At 44.2% G+C, this 22475-nt stretch overlaps 2 protein-coding genes across 3 annotated transcripts in view; both read left to right on the top strand.

Annotated features, from left to right (window-relative positions):
* The window catches only part of RPN2 (ribophorin II), a 59552-nt gene extending 37671 nt beyond the window's left edge, over positions 1 to 21881 (top strand). The window contains exons 10-18 of one of the 2 annotated variants that reach the window (XM_019458549.2): positions 5764 to 5855; positions 7511 to 7625; positions 10383 to 10577; positions 11784 to 11870; positions 13861 to 13956; positions 15562 to 15637; positions 17159 to 17288; positions 18814 to 18861; positions 21553 to 21881. In XM_019458549.2, coding sequence (XP_019314094.1) covers positions 5764 to 5855; positions 7511 to 7625; positions 10383 to 10577; positions 11784 to 11870; positions 13861 to 13956; positions 15562 to 15637; positions 17159 to 17288; positions 18814 to 18861; positions 21553 to 21565 — 852 coding nt within the window. In that variant the 3' untranslated portion in view covers positions 21566 to 21881. The remainder of the gene's footprint in view (positions 1 to 5763; positions 5856 to 7510; positions 7626 to 10382; positions 10578 to 11783; positions 11871 to 13860; positions 13957 to 15561; positions 15638 to 17158; positions 17289 to 18813; positions 18862 to 21552) is intronic. The other variant, XM_019458550.2, reaches the window with a different exon arrangement.
* Positions 1 to 22475, top strand: part of MANBAL (mannosidase beta like) — a 296121-nt gene that overhangs the window by 211354 nt on the left and 62292 nt on the right. The gene's annotated exons all lie outside the window — the stretch shown is intronic.

Genomic DNA, 22475 nt, shown 5'->3' with positions numbered 1-22475 from the left:
GCTAATAGCTGTTACTCATGCAATGATAATAAGCCCCAACTGAGGCCATTGCTGTCCTTTTCCTTCCTGGTGATGGAGTGAGCATTAAAAAATCTCTCCTTCATTATGTTAGAGCTTTATGCATGCATATGTACGTGTGTGTGCGCCCGCGCGCGCGTGTGTGTGCGTTCTGACCTGTGTCACATACGCAACTTTACTTTGTAATTTCAGTAATAGTCACACTTAGAACCTCAGAGCGGGTCAGCAGGTCCTGTTTCTTCTCCTGAGAGACGCTTGACATTGGTCAGAGTGCATTAACGGTGGTTTGGTGTGGAAGGCCTGTAATAGCCCTCATTGACATTGGACTTGCTGTCAGGGAAACATGGGTTTTAGAAGCTGTCATTAGCATTAATTGCTCCTAATGCACCATCATTTTTGACAGTAATGAGCTAAACAAGGGGGTTATTACTCTCAGCAGAAAGACTACATTTCCTGGCGTTAAAACATTTTTTGAGGTGTATGTGGCATGCAGTACAGGCAAAGAAAAGACTAGCATGATTCAATGTAAAGCAGGCTTAGCTGCATTTAAAGTGGCTAAACAAGTCCCTTTCCTGTTATAAAAACTAATCTTGAAGTGTTAGTTTGAAGGAAGAAGCAGCTAACCCACAGGGATCTTACTCAATTCTTTACAACATGGCTTTGAAAAAAGTTACGATAATTTTTATTTCTCAATTTGCTTTAAAAGAGTAGTGTAAAAACGCTTTTCTTTTCAGTGTTTCTAGAGACTCATTTGTATTAAGATTTTAGGAGCAGAAGGACTTGTTTTAAACTGTTCCCTATTCAAGAACAGCCCTGCAGTGTTTCTCTGCAACAAAGAAACCTTTAACTTAGGGAGCCTTTTAGAATTAGGGCTGAGAGCAAACCCAAAATGACTTGAGTTCACTGCAATCTGCCCTTTTGTCATCCATGTGTGTGTATTGTCTGGGAATGCTTATGATGTCTTTAAAACACACAGTTGAATCTTGATTAGCGGGCCTTAGTGACCATGTTACTGTTGAAAGTTTGTAGTCAGGATTCTAAGGAAAAAGCTAAAAGTTGATGACTTTTCTATCACTATAATTAGGATACATTGAGGAGCCTTACATAAATCTTTAAACATCTGTATGTATCCATCTGCTGAAAGGAAGAATGATTATTTTTTTAAGTTTATTTATTTATTTTGAGAGAGAGAGGGAAAGAGAGAGAATCCCAAGCATACTCCACACTTTTGGCATGAAGCCCCATGTGGGGCTTGAACTCACTAACTGTGAGATCACAATCTGAGCCGAAACCAAGAGTCAGATTTTTAACTGACTGAGCCCCCCCAGGCACCCTGGAAGAATGGTTATTTTTGCAATCCTCTTTATTGGGTGGTGCTTTTCAATACAAAATGTTTATAAAGAAAAAAGTATATGGCACACAGTCTCATTGCTGAGATAATCTCTATTTTTTTCAAAAAAGGAGTAAAGTATGCATGTAGTTAAAAAAATTCAAAGTGCAAATGAATTTTGTAAAAGTATATAATGAAACGTAAGAGCTTTCTCTCATCCCTTCCATCCAGTTCCTCTCCTCAGAGGAATCCATTTCTAAGAGTTAATTATTGTACATTTTAAGAAAAAGAAGGATACAAAATTAATGAATGAATGTATGTTTATCCTTTCTTGTTTACATAAAAGGGATTACTCTAGGGGGGCCTGGGTGGCTCAGTTGGTTGAGCATCTGACTTCAGCCCAGGTCATGATCTCACAGATTGTGGGTTCGAGCCCTGTGTTGGACTCTGTGCTGACAGCTCGGAGCCTGGAGCCTGCCTCAGATTCTGTGTCTCCCCCCTCTCTGCCTCTCCCCTGCTTGCATTCTCTCTCTCTCTCTCTCTCTCCCCCCTTCTCTCTCTCTCTCTCTCTCTCTCTCTCTCCCCACCTCTCTCTCTCTCCCCACCTCTCTCTCTCCCCACCTCTCTCTCCCCACCTCTCTCTCTCCTTCTGTCTCAAAAAATAAATAAAAACATTTAAATTAAAAAAAAAAAGGAATATTCTAAAAACAGCTGTATTCTTTGCTCTTGTCATAAAATAGAGACTCCCAGCTTTCCCCTCAGGGATCTTTTTAACTTGATGACCTCCTCCCAACCCACCACCATTCCTGTGCCATAATTCACCCAGTTGCCTAGACTCCGTGACAGTGATGTTAAATATAATTATGTCAATGGATGTACTCAAAAATAGGTGATAATATCTCTTTATCTGTTTATAGACATCGTACCTTGTCCTTTGTAACTGTTCCATGGTAATTCATAGTGTACATGTACCATTAGTCATGTAACCATCTCCTGTTTATGGAAATTTAGGTGGGACGATGATTTTAAGATCACATTTACAAATTAAATGGGTGAGCCCTTGAGGGAATGAGTCACAGAAGTAAGGAAAGAATTATCTGGGTAGTGTTGATGGGTAGGTTGCAGAGTGGTTAACTATGAAGATGGATTGTTTTTATAGCATGGAATATTGCTAAACTCCTTCCTCTCTCCAAACTGGAGGACTTCTGAGCCATTGTGCTACACATTCTCTCGCTCCCCAACCAAGCAAGGGCTACCCCCAGGCCAGCTTAGGTCACAGTTATTTCTCCTGTGCTTTCATAGCACTTTGTACATCCCTCCATTAAAGCAGCAGCCTGGTTTGTTAACATTTAGCTTTACATTTATGCTTCTCTTTAGGACAAGAAGCGCATCTTGCCATCTCTGTATATCCCCTGCACCTGTGTGCTCCAATTGTGCTAGGGGGATGTAGGCAAAGTAATCTTAGTGGGAGGTATCTTGCTAAACAGCAGTAGTCTAATCACAGCTCTTTGGCTACTTTTCTGCTTAAGCCTTCCACTCCAGTTTTTCTTCAAATGGTCCCAGTGCCTCTCTGCATTGAGTTTCATGTGGTTCCAAGCCCTATGTGAGTTGCGAAGCTGTTTGCTCAGTGCAGAACCCAAAGAGCCAAAGGAGAGGCTCCCAACTCTTTCCTTGGGGATTTATTCAACTCGAAGGCCATCTGTTTCCCTTCCCTACCACTGTCATTCACCCAGTTGCCTAACCTCAGTGACAGGCAGCGAGGCTGAGTATAATTCTACCAATAGGTGGCTATGTATTTAGGAGTAGGAGGTCAGACTGTCCTTACAGCTTCTGTAATAAATCTTGTACATTCAGTTTTTTGTTGTTTTTAAAAATTTTTTTTAAATATTTATTCTTGAGAGAGAGAGAGCACGCAAGCAGGGGAGGGGCAGAGAGAGAGACAGAGACAGAGACAGAATCCCAAGCAGGCTCCAGGCTCCAAGCTGTCAGCACAGATTCCAACTCGGGCTCGAACCCATGAACTGTGAGATCATGACCAAGCCGAAGTTGACACTTAACCAACTGAGCCACCCAGGTCCCCTTGTGTTTTAAGTAAAACATAATAGCCCTATTCAATCTGATAATTGAGGCTGTTGTCACAAAATAGTTATTATGGAAGTAGGAGAGAAGGCTGTTAAATTACTTGATAGCTGTCTTTATCCCTTTTTAATTTTTCTTCTTTGGCCTCAATTTGAGGTTGTTACACCTTGATAGTGCATTTTAGCAAAATGCTAAAGCCATTCTTCAATTATTTGCCCAGCCCTCCTATCTCTGTTCCTTGATCCTGACTTAGACTATAAACCAGTGGATTTTACATTCAAGCTTAGCAAATATTTGCAAGTCTTATAGATATGTTTGCATATAAAAAGTACCTTGGGTTTTTATAATTTGCACATTAAAATTTGGACTTACTTATTTTTATTATTTTGGTTTACAGTTTTTATTATTTAAAAAACTTTTGACAGAGCACAGCAGGGGAGGGGCAGAGAGAGAGAGGGAGAGACACAGAATCCGAAGTAGGTTCCAGGCTCTGAGCTGTCAGCACAGAGCCCTATGTGGGGCCCGAACTCACCAACTGGGAGATCATGACCTGAGCTGAAATCAGCCGCTTAACCATCTGAGCCACCTGGGCACCCCAAAACTTGGACTTTAAAAAATTTCCCATGAATAGACTTTCAGAATGTTTTCTGCCTCTTGGAATTTTACACTTTAAGTCTAACTTTTAAAAAGTTGGTGTTTATTGTGTTATCTAGCTCCTCTTTGTGAAAATATTTACAAGGAATATACAGAATTCAAACCCTAAGAGTCAAGATGGGCTGGTTTGTGCTTCTGCCAGACTCCAAGTCTCAGTAGCTTAAAATAACAAAAGTTTCTTTTTTGCCCATGCTAAGTATCTTAGCATATCAACTGGAGGCTCAGCTTCATGCTGTCCTTAGGCTGGGACTCAGACTGAAGGAGCAGGCCTCTCTTTGCATTGTCTGTGTCCATGCAGAGGAAGGGAGAGAATCACACACTGACTCTTAAAGCTTCCATTTGGGGGCTCACATTTCATTGGCCAAAGCTAGTCATGTGGCCACACCTGATTCCAGGGAAACAGGGAAGTACATCCCTACCATGTGTGCAGAAGTGCCTGGTGAATGGTGCAGATGTCTGCCATGCTGCTTACATCTTCATGGACAGACTTAAAATACTGCTTGGTACAGAGTAAGTTGTTGCTGGCAAGTTGGATAACCAGGTGCCTAAGAGTATGGACACTGAATCAGAATGGCTGAGCTTGAATACTGGCTCTGTCACTTACTAGCCATCAAAACTCGAGCTAGTGGCTTTATCTTTTTAATCTTTAATTTCCTTATCTGAAATAGCACTACCTTAGAGAATTGTTGTGAGGATTACATGAAATTGTCATTTTAAAGTCAGTGTCTTTCACAAAGCAAACAATAGCTGTCATTAGAATCAAGTACTTGTTGATTCAAATTATTTGAAGGTTACTGCTTACAAATTTTCCCCCTTATGTATTTTAATTTCTTTTTTTTTAAGTTTATTTATTTATTTGTGTGTGAGAGAAAGAGCATGAGCAGGGGAGGGGGAGAGAGAGAGAAAGAGAGAGAGAAAACCCCAAACAGGCCCCATAACTGTCATTGCAGAGCCCAGTGTAGGGCCCAGACTCACAAACCGTGAGATCATGACCTGAGCTGAAATACAGTCGGACGCTTAACCAACCGAGCCATCCAGGCACCCCTTCATATCCTTTTTTTAATTGTTATTTATTTTTGAATGAGAGAGAGAGCACACGAGCAGGAGAGGGGCAGAGAGAGGAGACAAAGAATCTTAACTAAGCAGGCCCTATGCCGTCAGCACAGAGCCTGATGTGGGGCTCGAACTCACAAACCGTGAGATCACGACCCGAGCCAAAGTTCCAACTGAGCCACCCAGGCGCCCCTCCCCCTTATTTATTTTAAAGGACACGTGAAAAATCCTACTTTGTTTTCTTCTTTTAGTATATACCATCCAACCAATGCCAAAGAAGAGAAGAAGGGATAAGAATCAAGGAGTTGCTTTTTTTGTTTGTTTTTAGTTTATTTATTTATTTTGAAAGAGAAAGCGAATCTCATGAATTGTGAGATCATGACCTGAGCCAAAATCAAGTCAGACGCTCAACCTAGTGAGCCACCCCGGGCGCCCCAAGGAGTTGCTTAGCCTTGAGATTGGAGAGCTGGAAATCCTACCTGGCCGAGTCAGCTTTATTAAAATCATTGAAGACTCCTGTCCTAGGATCTTTTCATGCCTTTGCTCACATTTATGAGGAAAATTTGGGTATGCCTGTAATTCTTGATGTATCAGCTGACTTGGTGATTTTCTTCTGTGTTTCACTCTAGCTCAGAGTTAAGATCTCCACTGAAGTCGGCATCACGAACGTTGATCTCTCCACTGTGGATAAGGATCAGAGCATCGCACCCAAAACCACCCGGTAGGTGGGGTACCTTCTGGGCACCGGGGAAGTCTAGGCTTGAGCTGAGAGGAGCACGCCCAGGCACTGATCCCCTCTGGATGCCATTTCTGGGTCAGCAATAATCCAGCTTGCCCTCTAAATTAAAGAGGCTTCAATTTTGCTGGCACCGAGCCACACAGCATCCAAGCAGATTTGGGGTTGTCTCTACCAGCAGTTAGTCCACAATGGGATAGGGAGCATCTGAGTCTGAATCAACTATGTCACCAAGTATATTATTTAGTTCAGATGACTTTTTCTTAAAAAAGGCAAGACTTTCTCAACGAAGGAAGCAGTGTGTTTATATTTTGGTAATTTATCTTCATAGTCCTGAATTGGCTTTTAGTGGCCTCATGACTACTCCCTTCGGCTCACAGTGGGTCTGAAATTGGTTGGAAGCCTCAGAGGTCCTTAGAATTGAGATGGCAGATACCTAGCACTGGGGCTGTGAATTCCTTTCTCAAGTTTGTGGAAGGCATCACTTATCAGTCATAGCTTTTGTTCCTGTTGAACTCAGAATCTTTTCTAACACAACCTTCAAGGTCATCATTGGCAGTTGATCAGAGCAGGCTGGGCACTATATGAAGCCTGTCAGCCCTCTTCCAGATCCTTGTTTTGGGGGGGCCCATCTAGACCTCTGGGTATAGTTTGGACCTCAACTTGACTGGGTGGCTATAGCTGCTAGAGAAAGTAGGTGAACCCTCAAGGCTGTTATGAAGACAGGAGATGTTAGCCAGGGCCTAGAAGCTAAACATTCACTCCTTTTAAGTCATGTGAAAAGGCTGGGCTTTCTGCTTCTGGCTTAGTTATTTTCATAGTGACACTGGAGATGAGAGCCCTGTTGAGAGTCCGTGGAAATAATGTTAGAGTGCCTTGCAAAGTTTAATACTCTATACAGATGAAGAGTTGGTATTCCTCACAAGTAAATATAAAGCCTAAGTATAAAATATAGTCAGGTGTGAGCTTTATAACCATTTGGCTTGTTTTTTCCCATGGCCATCTTACCGCATCCCAGGAGATGGCTGGGAAAAGAATAGTTTTCTCATCAAGTCTGCCTTTTGAGAAAATAACTCTTTAAAACCCAACTTGAGGCAGAAAAGTAAATTGAAACTGTATCCATGAAAAAATACAGCATTAAAAAAAGAAAAAGTGATAAGTACCCGTCTTTCCTTTGCATCTCCTACCCCCTCATCTTCCAACCATGCACCCACATGCTGCTGACATCAATCCTGTGATTATTTCTCTTTGCCCGCTTTCCAGCCCAACTCTCTATTCCCCCCTGTACCTGCAGAGGGACACGTGAGCCCCACTGGTACCTTGGGTACACAGGTACACTTGGTACCTGACTTGGTTGAGCTGACATCCTTAGGTCCTTGAAGTGACAGCCTGGAGCGTCTGTGCATAGCATTTCCCCAGACCCCAATGAGAGTTTATCCTGTGCTTTTCTCAGTCCTGGCTCTCCTAGTCCGGTTTGCCCTCTGGCCACAGACAACTGTACTCCTGTCTGTCTGCAGCAGGGAAGTTTTCCAGTGGGGAGAGGGAGGATTAGGCAGTGAAGTGCAGTTTGTCTTTTTTATTCTGTTCTCAGAGACCTGCAGATCCTCTCCGAAGATTTACTGTATACATGTCTCTTTCAGGGTGACCTACCCAGCAAAAGCCAAGGGCACATTCATCGCGGACAGCCACCAGAACTTTGCTTTGTTCTTCCAGCTGGTAGATGTGAACACTGGTGCTGAACTCACCCCTCACCAGGTCAGGAAAAAGCCCAGGTGTTCCTCCTGGCCTGCAGCCTTACCATGCGCTAGAGTATATGGCACGGTGTATAAAGTCCACACTCCCTTTCAGGTCTTCACTCTGGACCCTGATGGACTGGCACGTTTTCCCACATGGCACTGACCCCACTCATACTGGTTCTAACTCTGAACGTGGCGGACACAGTTCTTTTTATTTTTATTTTTATATTTTTTAATGTTTATTTATTATTGAGAGACAGAGAGACACAGAGCATGAGCAGGGGAGGGGTAGAGAGAGGGGGAGACATAGAATCCGAAGTAGGCTCCAGGCTCTGAGCTGTCAGCACAGAGCCTGACACTGGGCTCGAACCCACAAACTGGGAGATGATGACCTGAGCCAAAGTCAGTTGCTTAACCAACTGAGCCACCCAGGTGCCCCGACACAGTTGTTTTTAAAAGATCAGCTGGTATTGAGAAGATAAATTTAAGGCAGATTAGCGCTTAATTGAGGTTTTTTCCTTTCTGAGGAAAAAAAACAAAACAACAAAACAGATTGAAATAATTTTGAAAAAGGAAAACCTAGGTAGGCCCAAAGGGTTTTGTTCTGACCACAGCAGAGTTCCTCTTTGTAGGAATCTGAAGAATAGCCCTTTTTAACTCATGCTTAATTTGTATTAGAAAACAATAGCCTTCATTTTTGTTTTCCATATATAAAATCATGAGAATTATTATTTAAAAGATTTTCAGGGACGCCTGGGTGACTCAGTCAGTTAAGCATCCGACTTCAGCTCAGGTCATGATCTCCCGGTTCGTGGGTTCAAACCTCGTGTCGGGCTCTGTGCTGACAGATTAGAGCCTGGGAGCCTGCTTCGGATTCTGTGTCTCCCTCTCTCTCTGCCCTTACCCGCTGCTTGTGCTCTCTTTCTCTCTCTCTCAAAAATAAATAAACATTTAAAAAAAATTTTTTTTTCAAACCATATACCCTTTCCCCAGAGAATCTGATATGGCCCCTTATCTTCTCAGATACCTTCTCCCCTGCCCCTATCATCCCCCTAGATTGAGAATAACTGCTCTTGGGCCTTCCCCATCCATGATAGTATTATAATGGGAAATTCCGATAAATACTTTACTGAAAGAAAACAACATGGGACGTAGGGGCCTTGGTTTAGATGTTTCGTGGGGATAGTTTAGCAAGAGCTGGTGGAGTCGGGTTTGTGCCGAGAGACAGCTTCAGAGCAGATGACTGAGGTGAGTGGATTTACTTGGAAACCTTCCTGCTTTCTGCTTCTTGTAGCTACAACTGCTGCACATGTGGCCAGGCTCCAGAGTGGCTGCCCCCAAGACCGCCACCCCTGGCACTTCTCTGCTCCTCTCCCCTCCACCCCCAAGCTTCAGAGAGCTCGGTCAGGACACTTAGCCATGGCTAACTGACTTTAAGCACTTCAGCCTCTCAACATTTCCGAGCTCCTTTTCAGAATGACGTGTGCCAACCAAACAGCACAAGGGAAGAAAGAATATGAAGAGAAGAGATAATAAGATTAAACTGGTGGGATTAGGGCTGAGGCAGGGAATTAGTGAGGGAGTGTAACTTTAACTGAATACTTGTCTCATTTAAGATTCTGCTTTGGAACCATGACATAGAGAACCCCGCCACGTAGAGATGGCGTTGTGCAGGTGAACCTGGCTGCCACGTGCCCTTGGCTGTCACAGGAGGAAGGTCAGGCCTAAATCCCATTCTTGGCCAAGACTGCTGTAGTCAGGATACTTCACATCTCTGGGCCTTTTCTCTAAATACTTTCATGGCGGTTCCTTGTTGCCCAGATGCAGAGTGACAAATGAGATTTACATTTTTTTCTGGGAGCCAGGGCTGAATTGAGTGAACATGGCAACTCATTTAATCCTTGGAACCTTCCAGCCTTGTTCAATTCTTTATTTTGAAACACCTGAAAGGAAAGCTCAGAGTGGATGTTAAGTTTGCTGCAGTTCTAATATGCAGAAGCCTTAGTTTCTTGTGCCATTGGGGGGATAAGGACTCGTACCATCACATTGGTGACAGTATCAGCTACTATTTGTCAACTAGCTAGCATATACCAGGTCTTGCTCTAAATACTTTGCATTTATCATTGTGCATCTTTGCACAGGTACACCACATATAGAGGTTAATCGTTCTCTCATAAAGATGAGGAAATCAAGGCCTGAGGGGGTGAAGTGACCTGCTCACCTAAAAAGTAGTGGAATCAAATGTGTCTGTCTTCAGAGCCTGGGCTTTCTCTGTGACACCAGGCTGCTCTGCTTGGTTAGAACTCTGCCTTGCTATCAATCCTCAAGCCTCTTCTACTAAATCTTTAGCTAGAGGCACTAGGAAATTGAAAATGGGCCTCTTACAGTTCCACCTCATTTCCCTTCTTTTCACCCTCTGGTGAAGAAGTTAATTGGGCAGCAAAGTGGCCAAAAGGCTGGCAGGAAGAAGAAACTGCAGCAGCAGCAAAGGGCTTAAATCTTCCACAAACTGGGCATTCAGCCTCCATGTAGTTAAGAATTGGCTGGACCCCTAAGTTAAATATCTTAGACTAACAAAAAGTGATCTCTAATCTCTGAGCTGGGAACCAGAGTGGGATGGCCACTCCTTCCTCACTCTTAGGCAGGCCTGGCACATCCCAGAGCTTCCACTGTGACAAAAGAGCCAATAGTCTGCTGCCTTGTTGATTTGGTGTTGGGTATGGAGGGAACTTTGAAATTATCAGATGAAAGGTTGTATTATTATTGTTCTACCCAGACATTTGTCCGACTCCATAACCAGAAGACTGGCCAGGAAGTAGTGTTTGTTGCTGAGCCAGACAGCAAGAACGTGTACAAGTTTGAACTGGATACTTCTGAGAGAAAGATCGAATTTGACTCTGCATCCGGCACCTACACTCTCTATTTGATCATCGGAGATGCCACTTTGAAGAACCCAATCCTTTGGAATGTGGTATGCCCTAATGCACCTTGACCTAGGCAAGAGTGGCTGTGCCACAGTCAGACAGAGACTGCTCTTTTTCAGGAACATGGCCTCTTTACCCTGGCCTTGCCTGTGCAGGGCAATAAATAGGCATGGTGAGGTGAGGGGCTGTGTGCTGTCTTCCATTAGTAGTCCTAGGGGTATGCACATGGCCTGGCACATCGTAGGTGCTGGATAAATAGTGACTGAGTGAATGAATGAAGCATGAATTTGCCCTCGTGGGTCCTAGCAAATTTCTATAAAAGTTCCACTCGAAGGAAGTTTTCATTTTATAGCAAAGCACTATGGGGGATACATAGATGTAAGAGATAAAAGCCTGGTCTTTGAGATGTGGTACAGCCTCACAGGGTGGGGGGGGGAAAGGGTAAGATTTGAATTTTGAAAATAATTCGATGAATTCTAGAATATGCAAGATGCTAATGAACTATTAACCAATATTTGCATACTGTGTTATAGTTTACATAGTGCTTTTCACCTCCATATCTCACATCTGATGGATGTGATAAGCGAAATACTTCTTGAAAGACAGCATTCGAGTGAGGGGTGGAAGAATTGCAGGGGTTTATCAGAATAGTATCTGGGGGCTGGGGAATGACCCGCAGAAGATGTTTTCGGTGAGGCCTGAGTGGGTCCATTTTGCTGGAGCCCCTGCATCTGGTCAAGAGCAGTGGGTGGTGAGGTTGGAAAGGTAGCAGAGGCCAAACCCCAGGCCTTGAATGGTGGTCGCTCCCTCTGCAAGACAAAGGGGCAGCTGCATTTCTTTGCGTTGTATTCAGAGCCTTTTTTCTTCTCCTGGACTTCGGGCTGTTTTTTGTACGAGAGCACATTTTCATTTCTTTTTTCTGTGACTAAATCACACTTCCCAGGGACACCAGCAGTTTCTGATTGCAACTGTAACAGCCTGAATACCAGCTGGGATTTTTGTATTAAGCAGCTCTGTGGGGCTCACCAGACCAGTAGAAAATTGAAATTCTAGCTCTAAAAAGCAGTTTCAACAAATACTTATTATTTTGTTCTTGACATTTTTACTGCCTCAGTTGTCAGCTAATAGATCAGAAGTGATTAGACTGCTAGGAGCTGTTTTCAGTTATGGGCCTGCATGTGAGTTAGGGCATGCTACCCTGTTTCAACCCCTTCTCTACCCTGTGCCTTTAAAAGCTGCCCTTATTTTTTTAGGCTGATGTGGTCATCAAGTTCCCTGAAGAAGATGCTCCATCGACTGTCCTGTCCAAGAACCTTTTCACCCCCAAACAGGAAATTCAGGTATAAGGAGCCTAAGGGCTCTCCCATTAAACATGGAGGAGAAACGTAAAATGGGCACAACGAGAGAGGGCAGTGAATGCCTGAACTGTGGCTCTGGGATCTCCTTTAACCTGTTTACACAATATTTTATAGTTTTGGCTTCACCACACTGCAAATTAAACGGGACAAATATCAGTGCCAACCTAGAACTTGAAAAAACAGGCTCAAAGAGCCCAGTGACCAGCTCCCTGAAAGCAGATAGTTGGACACAAAATCAGAGTCTGTTTTTCCTAAACATTCAGGAGGTTCAGCCTTCAGTTGACAGCTACAGGACTGATGGGTTTGGCATTCTTCCTCTCTGCTCCTGCAAAAATCAGGGCTATTGGGGCCTATAGGTGGAAAACTCAACTGGGTGGGAGCATAGGGCTTTCCTCCCCCAGGCAGTCCTCTCTCCAGGGATTCATCTTCCATGCACACAGTTAGCAGTCTCTGCCCAGCCCAGCTCAGCAGCACAGGACTGTTGTGAGAATCAAAATAAGTAACTGATCAAGGAAGAAAGGCTTTGAGAAGTCTCTAAAACATTTTACAAAATAAACATAAACAAAATAAGTATAGTAATTGTTAAGCAGTTTGAGCCATTGGTTAAGGAGACTGAGGTGGACTCACTCAGTGGGCTATTTTGCAGTCCTAAGAAATGATCATACTGTGGTAATGTGGAAACTATTCACACCACATCTGAATGAATGTCGAGATGTTCCAAGCAGACTGCTTACTCTTGTTTCACTATTTAAAAAAAGGACAAGGGTCCAAAGGGTGTAAGTAGTAGGATTCTTCTTTGAAATCCTCTTAATGTTGATACAGCATTGTTTAAGATTGTAAAATGCAGTTAAATAGAAGGTACAACTGTGAGGATGAAGGGTGCTGACTGATCTGCCATAGACGGTGTTAGAGATCCCTTAATGGTAGTGGCAGCAAAGAGGAACTGAGGGGAAAATTTGGAAACAGGACTCCCAGGTGGGGTTGCCTCATCCTGGAGCTGGGTTGGCTGGACATTGGCAAGGAAAGACAGACATGAGTCTGTGCATTGGAAGAAAGACTGAAAAAAAGTTAAATTTGCACATGTTAGAGCTTACAAAGCACAGTCAGATGCCCTATTGCATTTGGTCTTTACAGCCACCTTGCAAACCTAATAGGATGGTCATTGCCCTCCCATCCCCGATTTTCCAGTTAGAAACTGAGGCAAAAAGTTGGTAAAGCAACTTGCCCCTCTACTTGGGCCCAAATAGAAGTCTTCTGGACCCCCTAGTCCATCACTGCCCCTGCTGGGTGACACTGTCTAGATGAGCCTCCCAAAGATCTTCATACAGAGGTTCTCAGAACAAAGCAAAACAAAGAAATACCAGAGCAGTGCTTGCCCAGCTTTCTGGTTCCAATTCTGGAAATCAGGCAGAACAAGGAAGAGAGAACGTTCATTTAGGGCTTCCTTAGAGCCATGGGCTGGATGCAGAAGGGGTGAGTTATGGTTGGAACCATCAGTAGTGAAGCTCTTTTACAGTGAGTGAGGTTACCACCAGTTAGCTAACTTAAGTGGGGCAGTAATATATGATAGTGCCACCCTAGGAACCCAGAAGCAGCATGAAAGCCAGAGTCCTGCCTTGGATGTGTCATCCAAACCATCCATATACCTGGGCACCCTCTCTGACACTAAGCAAAATGCCATTGAATGGGTTGCATTTTCTAACCTCTAAACGGCAGTGAGTCTTTGCGAGAAAAAGAGGGTTGCCCAAGTAGTGAGCTGGGACTGGTGTCTTTGGAAAGAGGCCTCTGGGATTAGAAGCCAGCATTGAGAAGAGGCAGAAGCCCAGTGTCCTCTCACTTCCAGGAGGGTTTAGCCTCTGGGAAGCATTTCTTCTTCTTGACTGTCATTGGCATTTTGGTTCCTGGTATACATGGCAGCCCCTGCGGGGAAGGGCACATTCTTAAATACTCTTGGTGTGTCCTCTTTTGGCAGCACCTGTTCCGAGAGCCTGAGAAGAGGCCCCCCACCGTGGTGTCCAATACGTTCACAGCCCTGATCCTCTCGCCCTTGCTCCTGCTCTTTGCTCTGGTGAGTAGCTGTAATTAGCATGGGCAGTGTGTGTCTGGCGCCAGACTCAGCAGATGTAGCTGTTCTAAAGGAGGCTTTGTGCTCTGGCCTCCGCACAGCTCTGAAGGGGTCCAGCAGCTGTGACCTGAACCGATGGTCAAAAAATTTTAGAATAACTGAAATTCCCCACTGTGGGGAACAGCCAACTGATCCATAAACGAGAGGCATGAGAAAGTACCTCATAGCCACTGAAAAATGATAAAAGTGTATGGACTGGGATACTCTGCAGGAGTGTTCAGATGAGGTCAAGTGTGAAGAAGGCAAGGCCCAATGCTGATAGCTATATAAAAAGAGAGTACAGAGGGACACCTGGGTGGCTCAGTCGGTTTAGCGTCTGACTCTTGATTTCAGCTCAAGTCATGATAACACAGTTCATGATATCGAACTGTGCATTGTGTGTCGGGCTCTGCGCTGATAGCTCGGAGCCCGCTTGGGATTCTCTCTCTCCCCCCTGCTGTTTCTCTCTCTCTCTCTCAATAAACAAGTAAATAAATAAATAAATAAATAAAATTTTTTTTTTAAAAAGATAACAACAGAGAACAGAGGCTGTGCATTTCAGTGAACCTAAAACCATAAACAACCCAAAATCCTCATAAAAGCAAGTGTTAAATAAATTATGGTACATCCATATGATGGAATAATATGCACTTTATTAAAAGAATGTATAGATTTATATGCTGGTATTGACAAGACTGCCAAGATGTCGTACTGGGTGAAGAAGGCCAGGGGTAGAAGAGTATGTTTAGTATGGTCCTCTTTGTAAAAACCTTGAAAAGGCATTATCTGTTAGTGTTGGTCACCTCTAAGGAGAGGACCTTTTAGGGAGTATAAAGGAAGGAAATTTTTATACTTCAGTGTAATGTTTGAATTTTTTTTTAATAATTTTCTTTTGGTCTCTCTTTACAAATTATAAATATAAGAAGCATATCCTCGAAGTTCAGAGAATTTTGATAACTGTATGGAAAACTCATTAGATCTTACTTCTGGAAAGTTAGCTGCCTGTGTTTCTAATTTATTCATTGATTTTAGTAAAGGAATTATTGGTCAGTCTAAATCTGGAAGGCATGGCACAATCTTTCAGAAACCAGACTGAGGGTATGGGCACCTGTTCTCATGAGTGATCAGAATTTCAAAAGGCATGGAACCCACAGCAGGAGCGTGCACCCTACCAGCTGCCAAGGGTCTTATCTTACCAGTACTTAGAGGAATTAGCCTGAGTGCCAGTTACTTCATCATAAATGCGGTCTGTGACCTTTCAGCTTTGTGGTTTCACCTGCTTTAAAATAGAAGAGTTTGCAGTCATTAAAAAGGATGTTCAGGTTTGAGTTACTCGAGCACATTTGAGAGCAGGTGTAGGAATGCCTTGCTAAAGAGAAAAGGGAACAATTTTTTTCCTGAGGACTTCTAATATAGGATGGCTGTCACTTGGAAAAATTTCCTGTCCTTCAAGTATACATGAACTTTTAAGCCCTTGGGGCTGTTCATTGGATTAGCATTGACGTAGCATGTGTTGCCTTCCCTTTCAAGTTCTAATGTCTTTTTAATTTATCTCTCCCCATCGTTCAGTGGATCCGGATTGGTGCCAATGTCTCCAACTTCACTTTTGCTCCAAGCACGATCATCTTTCACCTGGGACATGCTGGTAAGCACTCTAGGCTGCTAATTCCATTTAGCCTCTTCTGACATTTTGCCTGCCCATGCAAAAGCCCTGTTAAGTAGACCCACAACCTATTAGCTATAATGACTTAATAGCATAACATTTCCCTCTTCCTCCTGGCCTTTTAGGACAGTTAATATGATGATAAACCTGTTTGGTCCATCAGCGTAGAACAGCTGTCATTATATTGGGTTTCATTGTGCTAGGCTGCTGTTGGCTGGCCATTTACCCATACTTAATAGCCCTGTTCATTTCCAGAGATTAGTCACTTGCCGTAGCTTTACACTGAGCCATCTTCCTGGATGAAGAGCATTAATGCAGTTTCCAAAGGTTATCTTTCCCCACCATATCGATCTTCACGTTTGTTGGCGGCTGGGTCTGGACAGTAATAGAAAACAGTTTCTTCCATAGTTGGCCACACTGTCCCGTGTTATTCTCTTGAGAACTTAGGACCTAAACATAACAAGATGGTAAATTCACAAACCAGCTAAGCGTTTGAGACGTTTGACCCTGTTGGATCTGTGGCGCCTTGCATTTCACTGAGATTTCAGTATTCTCTGATTTCGTTGACTCTTTAGGGAGTCACCCTCTGTGCATCCATAGTGTGTGATTCTGTAGCGGTCCACAGATGAATCAGTTAAAATTCTAGGCAAATGTGTGTCTGTGTTTTTCTCAGGAAAGAGGGAGTTTGTAACTTTGACCAGATTCTCACAGTGGTCCGTGACCTCAGAAACAGTTAAGAACCCCTGCCGTAGTTCATCCGTCATCTTTGTGGGCAAAATTGACAGGATGACCTTTCTCACCAGCCTAGTTACTGGGTTTGATGATAGCCCTCCTGAGTGAAGCTGAGACTAGAACCTGAATGTAAATTTGTTTAGAGCCATGACTTTTCTCGCCAGAGTGTTTTTTGTGCACATTCCCTCATTTGATTTTCATCACAGCTGTGATGTGGGTGCCCAGGGCAGGAGTTACGATCCTCCCTGTTCAACAAGTGAGAGAATGTAGGCTCAGAGAAATGGAAGCGGCTAGGCAAGGAAGAGCCTGGACCAGAACCCAGGGCTCCCAGTGCCCAGGCCTGAGCCCTTTTCATTAAACCTTCTTCCTCAGTGCTTTCCTGCTTCCTTCCTACTCACACTGGCAAAATCCCCTTAATAATCTTTTTTTAATAGAAAGGAAATTATTCATGTATTTAACCCTGCATGCTTTCATTCAGAATTTAAAAAATAAAATGAATGCCAAATATAGTATCATAGTAATGCTTTAAAAAAAAACCAACAAAAATAAAAAACCTCCATTAAAGGAAATAGATGTGAGTTGGAACATGGAACCGGATAGTTAAGGTAGCTGACATCTGATTTTTACCTCTGAATTTCTTGGTAGCCAAGGTAAGTATATTGAGTTAATTTTCTGGCACCAGATAAAAGGAATAAAATGAGCTGGTCTGGAAATAGAGACCTCTTCAGAGTCCAGCAGTTTAATTGGCTGTCATGACATCTGTTCCTGTAGCCATGCTGGGGCTCATGTATGTCTACTGGACTCAGCTCAACATGTTCCAGACCCTGAAGTACCTGGCCATCTTGGGCAGTGTGACGTTCCTGGCTGGCAATCGGATGCTGGCCCAGCAGGCAATCAAGAGGTAAGGCTGGGGATGGGCCGGGGACTCAGAGTGGGATTAGAAATATTTTTGTCAGCTCTGCTCACCCAGCTCTTTGAACAAGGGTATGTGGCAGAATGATTCGTATCCTTAGGGGCAAGTGTGACACCTTAATCTAGCCTTTTAAGTCCGAAAGGGGCCTTGGTGATCAGTTTTAAATGTATTAAAACCACAGTGATTTATGCCCTGACACATTAGAACAAGAGAAGAAAATAATTGCTTTATGAAGATTAAAATGGATTAGAACATGTGCGGCAGAAGATCGTTGTTAATGTGCTGGCTGTATAAAAATGTTCTCTACTCGCCACAGGGAATCCTATTCTGTCCTCCTCCCATGCCCCAGAGCTAATCCTCTATAACCCCTGGCAGACTTTCGGAGCGTTTCCTCCTAAGTGTGAGGTCCACGCTCTTCCCATCCCATCCCACCCCCACCCCCAACTGCCACAGGTTTTAAGAAGCCCCTAACAGGGAGCCCTGCTCGGTAGCCTGTACCACGTCCCTGAGAACCAGACAACCTTAGGTTCACACAAACGGTCAGATCTCAGCACGGCAGCAGCTTGCCGGCAGCTTGATTTTCGAACCTGGATTAGAAGCAAATTTAAATGTCACATAGGTGTTTCTCATTGATTTGACTTTATTAGAACTTGGGTGATTTGAGCCACCGAAAGGTCGGTAAGAAAAGGTCAGAATTGCTTTCACCTTTGGAAGTTAACATTTTCAGATGTGCCCTGCTTTCTCCTCTCCAGGACTTTTGCTGTAAGAATGTAACTCAATAGTGTGCCCTCCAACATGGCTGCCAATTAAGTTGGGCAGATCAGAGAGGCTTTCTCAGAGACCATTAGTAGGCGGGAGAGCCACCTGTCTCATCCCTGCCTGAGTCTCCATTGTGCGCTGAGTGCCTCGCCTCGTGGAGACCTGGCCCCGAGGTGCTCCCTCACTTCCCTGTAGTGATCCACGTTCCACCAGAGCTTCCCTTAGCACCGGCAGTGGCAGCTGGTTCATTTCTCTGCCCTTCCAGGAGCCTTAACTTGGCAGCTATGCATCGCATCTGAGAAAGAGCCAGGGACTCAGCTGTTTTTTCTAAGCAGAGCCCTGTTCCCTTGCAGCAGCCAGTCCAGGCCCCAGGGAGCCAAAAGCTGTGCTCTGTTGAGTTCTCTCTTTTCTAGAAGTTGCCCACACAAGATGTACAAATCAGGGGAGTAGTGGACTGGAAACCATTTGATTTAGATCCTGTTTAGCAGGAGTTCCTAATCTGGAATCCTAAAATTGTATACATTTTCTGGGGAGAGAGACCATGGTCCTCATTCCCTCTCCAGCATGTGTGCACACGGACATGCACGCACCCTCATACAGAAAGTTCTGCTGTGAGTCCTAGAACAAACTCTGCCACTGGGGGAATCACGGACCCTAATGGAAGCTCTGGTTGGGTGTTTGCCATTTCTTTTCTCAAGCTTATTTCTCTTCCCACTGTCCTTTCTTGATTCTCAAACCCTCTTTCCTTTGGCAGGATCGCTGCAGAGCAGAGCAGTAGATTGGCAAAATATAGGACACTACGGTAAAGATGAAGGGTGGACTCATCCCAGAAGCAGGGCCCCTTTCCCATCTTGCCCACCTCATGCATGTCAGTTTTTTATCTGATGTTCAGCCCACTCGTTCCTCCCCACCTTCCCCAAGCCAAAGCTGAATTCTGGGGCCATTTTTGAACTTACTGGACCAGGGCAAAAAACCAAAACTCCCTGAGTGAGCCCAACTGATAGGGTAATTTGACCTGGCTTTGGCTGCATTAGACTCCATCCTCCCTTATGCCCATGGGGTACTTGATAGACAGCAGCCCCTTTCTCGATGAGGAAAGCAGAGTTGAGGATAAGACAGATGCAACCTTGGACTTCTTGAAAGGGGACCCCGTTCAGAACATCTCAATTCATTAAATGATGGTCCCATGGCAAATCCTGGCACACCTTGTCACTGTTTCTACGCCTTTTTGTAACACTGATCTTTGGTTGGGCCAAACAGTGTGGTTTGGTGAGATTCTCTGTTACGAAGGACTAATGGCCATAGCTCAAAGCCAGCATCAGAACCCCGGTTTCTAGAACTCAGGGTGTAGTTCAGGGCTGATCCCTGTGTGACTAAAATGTCAAGTGAAATATCACCCATTTTCCTAGGTATTAATCCTAGGATGAGGATGGAGGTGAAAGCAAGGTGAAGGGAGGGAAGGGGAGAGAGTATGCGCTTCGTTGATCAGTTCCTCTAGACTAGGATCAGGAAAAGTTCTCTAGAAAGATAGTATTTTAGGCTTTGCAGACCATATGGCCTCCGTCACAGCTACTCAACTCTGTCACTGTAATGTGAAAGCAGCCGTAGACTAAACAAATGAGCATGGCTGTGTTCCAATAAAACTTTATTTACAAAAACAGGTGGTGGGCTGGATTTGGCCCAGGGGGCATCATTTGCTGACACCTGTACTAGGCCAACATATAGAGAAGGAAAGTATTTGAATTTTCAAGTCATGTTCCCTGATCCCTTGGCTTGGAAATGGCTTCCCTGCCAAGGCAGCAGAGCCATCTAATTTTTAATCCTCTGCAGATCAGGGAGATCAACAAAAGCATGGAATGTAGAGCCTTTTCACTGATGTGTGAGCATAAGCTGGCACATCTAATCCTTAACACAAAGACTGCGTTTGTCCTGGTTTTGTTTTTTTGGGTTTAATTGAGGTACAATTTATATCCAGTAAAATTCAGATTTGAGTACAATCTGAATATTGACAAATTACACAGTCGTGTAAATACCACCTCAGTCAAGGTATAGACTATTTCTACACTCCAGAAAGTTCCCCTGTGTAGTCAGTCCCTTGTCTCCTCCCCCATTCCCTGACATACCCAGTTGATTTTGTCCTGCATTAGAGTTGTTCTCAGATTTTACTTTCAGAACTAGTCCTTTCTGCTAAATATTGAGCTCTTTAATTCTTCAAAATAACTCTGGATTGATTTTTTTTTTTCTTGCTATTTAGATAGTCTACCCTCATGCTGCTGCTGCCCCCAAATCACACTGCTTGAGAGAGAGGACGTTTGGGACTTCAGAGGTCGGGGCCTAGTATTTTAAAGGAAAGTCTGTGGTAGCTAAGTGCTTTTGATCTGAGGACAGACATCGATTTGATGAGGCACAATAGAGGCTGTACCTCCTTAGCCAAGACGGAGGCTGGTGGGCCGCTGCCCTTTCAGCTCCTCCTGTTTCATACTCACACTCTCCTCTCCTCATGGTCGTTCCGGAGCACACACGTTTTAGTGCACCTGGGAACCTCTGCATGTTGGCAGGGGATTAGGGGCACTCACTTCAGCCTTCAGGATTAGTTCTGTGCCTGTGTGTGTGTCCCCTGGAACTGTGGATTAATCGGTTAGGAGCCTACCATTCTGCAAGACTGCATCGCCATCGCGTCAGCCCTCACCACTGGGTAGAACTGCCCGCTAAGGACGGCGTGCGTGTCGGCGCGGTGCCTCTGCCTGCTGGAGCTGCCCGAAACACCTGTTTGCTGCTTCACCCTCCTGCTTGCACAGCAGCTGTCTAGATTGTCATTTCCGTTCTCATGTTTCCCCTCAGTTCGTAGAGTCGAGGGTAGGGCAGCCATGGGGAAAGAAGGAATAAGAGATAGAGAGGTTTTTGTCTCCTCTTAGAGTTTTTCTGTGAGCTGAGTTCCATTTTTGAGAATCGTTCTTAGGTTTAGACACTGAGGCTGACCATTGGCAAGAACATGACTGGAGACCTGCATGGCAGGAGTATGGTGCGGGTTTCTGTCCTGAGTGGCCGGAATGTCATCGTCCAAGCTACGTGAGGGCCCGTGCTGGTTGGCGGACCCGGAGCGTGGGAAATTGAAGATGGACATTGTTTAGGCTTTCTTTTTTCTTCCCCTAGTTGAAATGTACACTGTCTTTCTGGCCTTGCACTGTGAGAGGTGTGCCTGGAATTACCTCATGTCAGAGCTCCACATGCCACTTTCTTTCCTAGTCGTCAGGTTTGCGCTGTTGTTCGTATTTACGCTATCATCAGCTTTTGCTGGAACTAGTGGTCTCACAATCTCTTGTGAAATGAGATGGGGGATAAATAAATACAATTAATAGATTAATGATTATTCCTATATAAATAGGATCTTAAAACGGCAGAGAACCTTGGTCTCTCTGTTGTTACCAGTTAGGAACTGTAACAGCGAACTGAAACCTTCAGTAATTTGGTGTTTGTCTCCATTTTCTTTCAGAACAGCACATTAGTGCCAGAAGAAGGAAGGAAATTTTGCAAGCTGAGATGGATATCAAGAAAAGGAGTCAAGAACAATTCACAGTTTGTAGAGGAATGAAGAAACTTTATTTAAACAAAAAAAAGTCAGAATTGTGGTTATACGTTTGCTTGTTGTTTTTCTATTTCCCCGACACAGAGTGCACACCTGTGAGCCCAAATATCCCGTTTCTTTGGCATGGCGCCTTATCAAGAGGCTGTGAATATTCCTAACTTAGCCAGATGTTGCATTTGAAAAGTTGAAATTTGTAATTAATCTGTTTTGGAATAAAGAGAATAACAGGAACAACGGCCCGATTGAGAGTTTGTTCTAGTACTTTTGGGCTGGTGGGATCCCCGGGGTACATAACATGAGGACTTAGTTGGGAAGTATTGTTGACAAGGTGGCCAGGGTGTTTCTCCAGGCCTTTTTACTTTAGTCCTTTTTGCCTCTTTCCTAACAGGACTGAGAATTGCCTGGAAAAGTGGGCATTTTTTCTTCTCCAGTAGTGGGCACCATCTGTCTGCAAAGGAGCCCTGTTGATACCTGAAGGCCCCTCTGCTTTTGCCTTCAAAGTATGGGCTTGGCATGCAGTGGAGAAGGGGAGGAATTGTCTTAAAAGGAGGCGGGCCACATGAGTATTCTTAGGCTCTTAGAGGGACACACATATCTCAAGGATGTCCCTTTTGAAGTTGTGTCCAGGACCACCATTACCTGGAGGTTATATACTATCACATAGAGAAGAAATATTGAATAATATGGTTAAGTGTATAGACTTCAGTGTTATGCAAACCTGCTGTCGCCACTTGTTAGGGTGAGGGACGTTGGGCCGGTGGCTTAAGTTTTCTAAGCCTCCTTTGCTTCTGTAGAAGAGAGATAATGACTGTACTTACGTCATATGACTG

The sequence above is a fragment of the Panthera pardus genome, unplaced genomic scaffold, assembly GCF_024362965.1.
Source record: "Panthera pardus isolate Hobbes unplaced genomic scaffold, ASM2436296v1 HiC_scaffold_25, whole genome shotgun sequence".
Lineage (NCBI taxonomy): Eukaryota > Metazoa > Chordata > Mammalia > Carnivora > Felidae > Panthera > Panthera pardus.
This window is presented reverse-complemented; position numbering and strand designations above follow the sequence as displayed.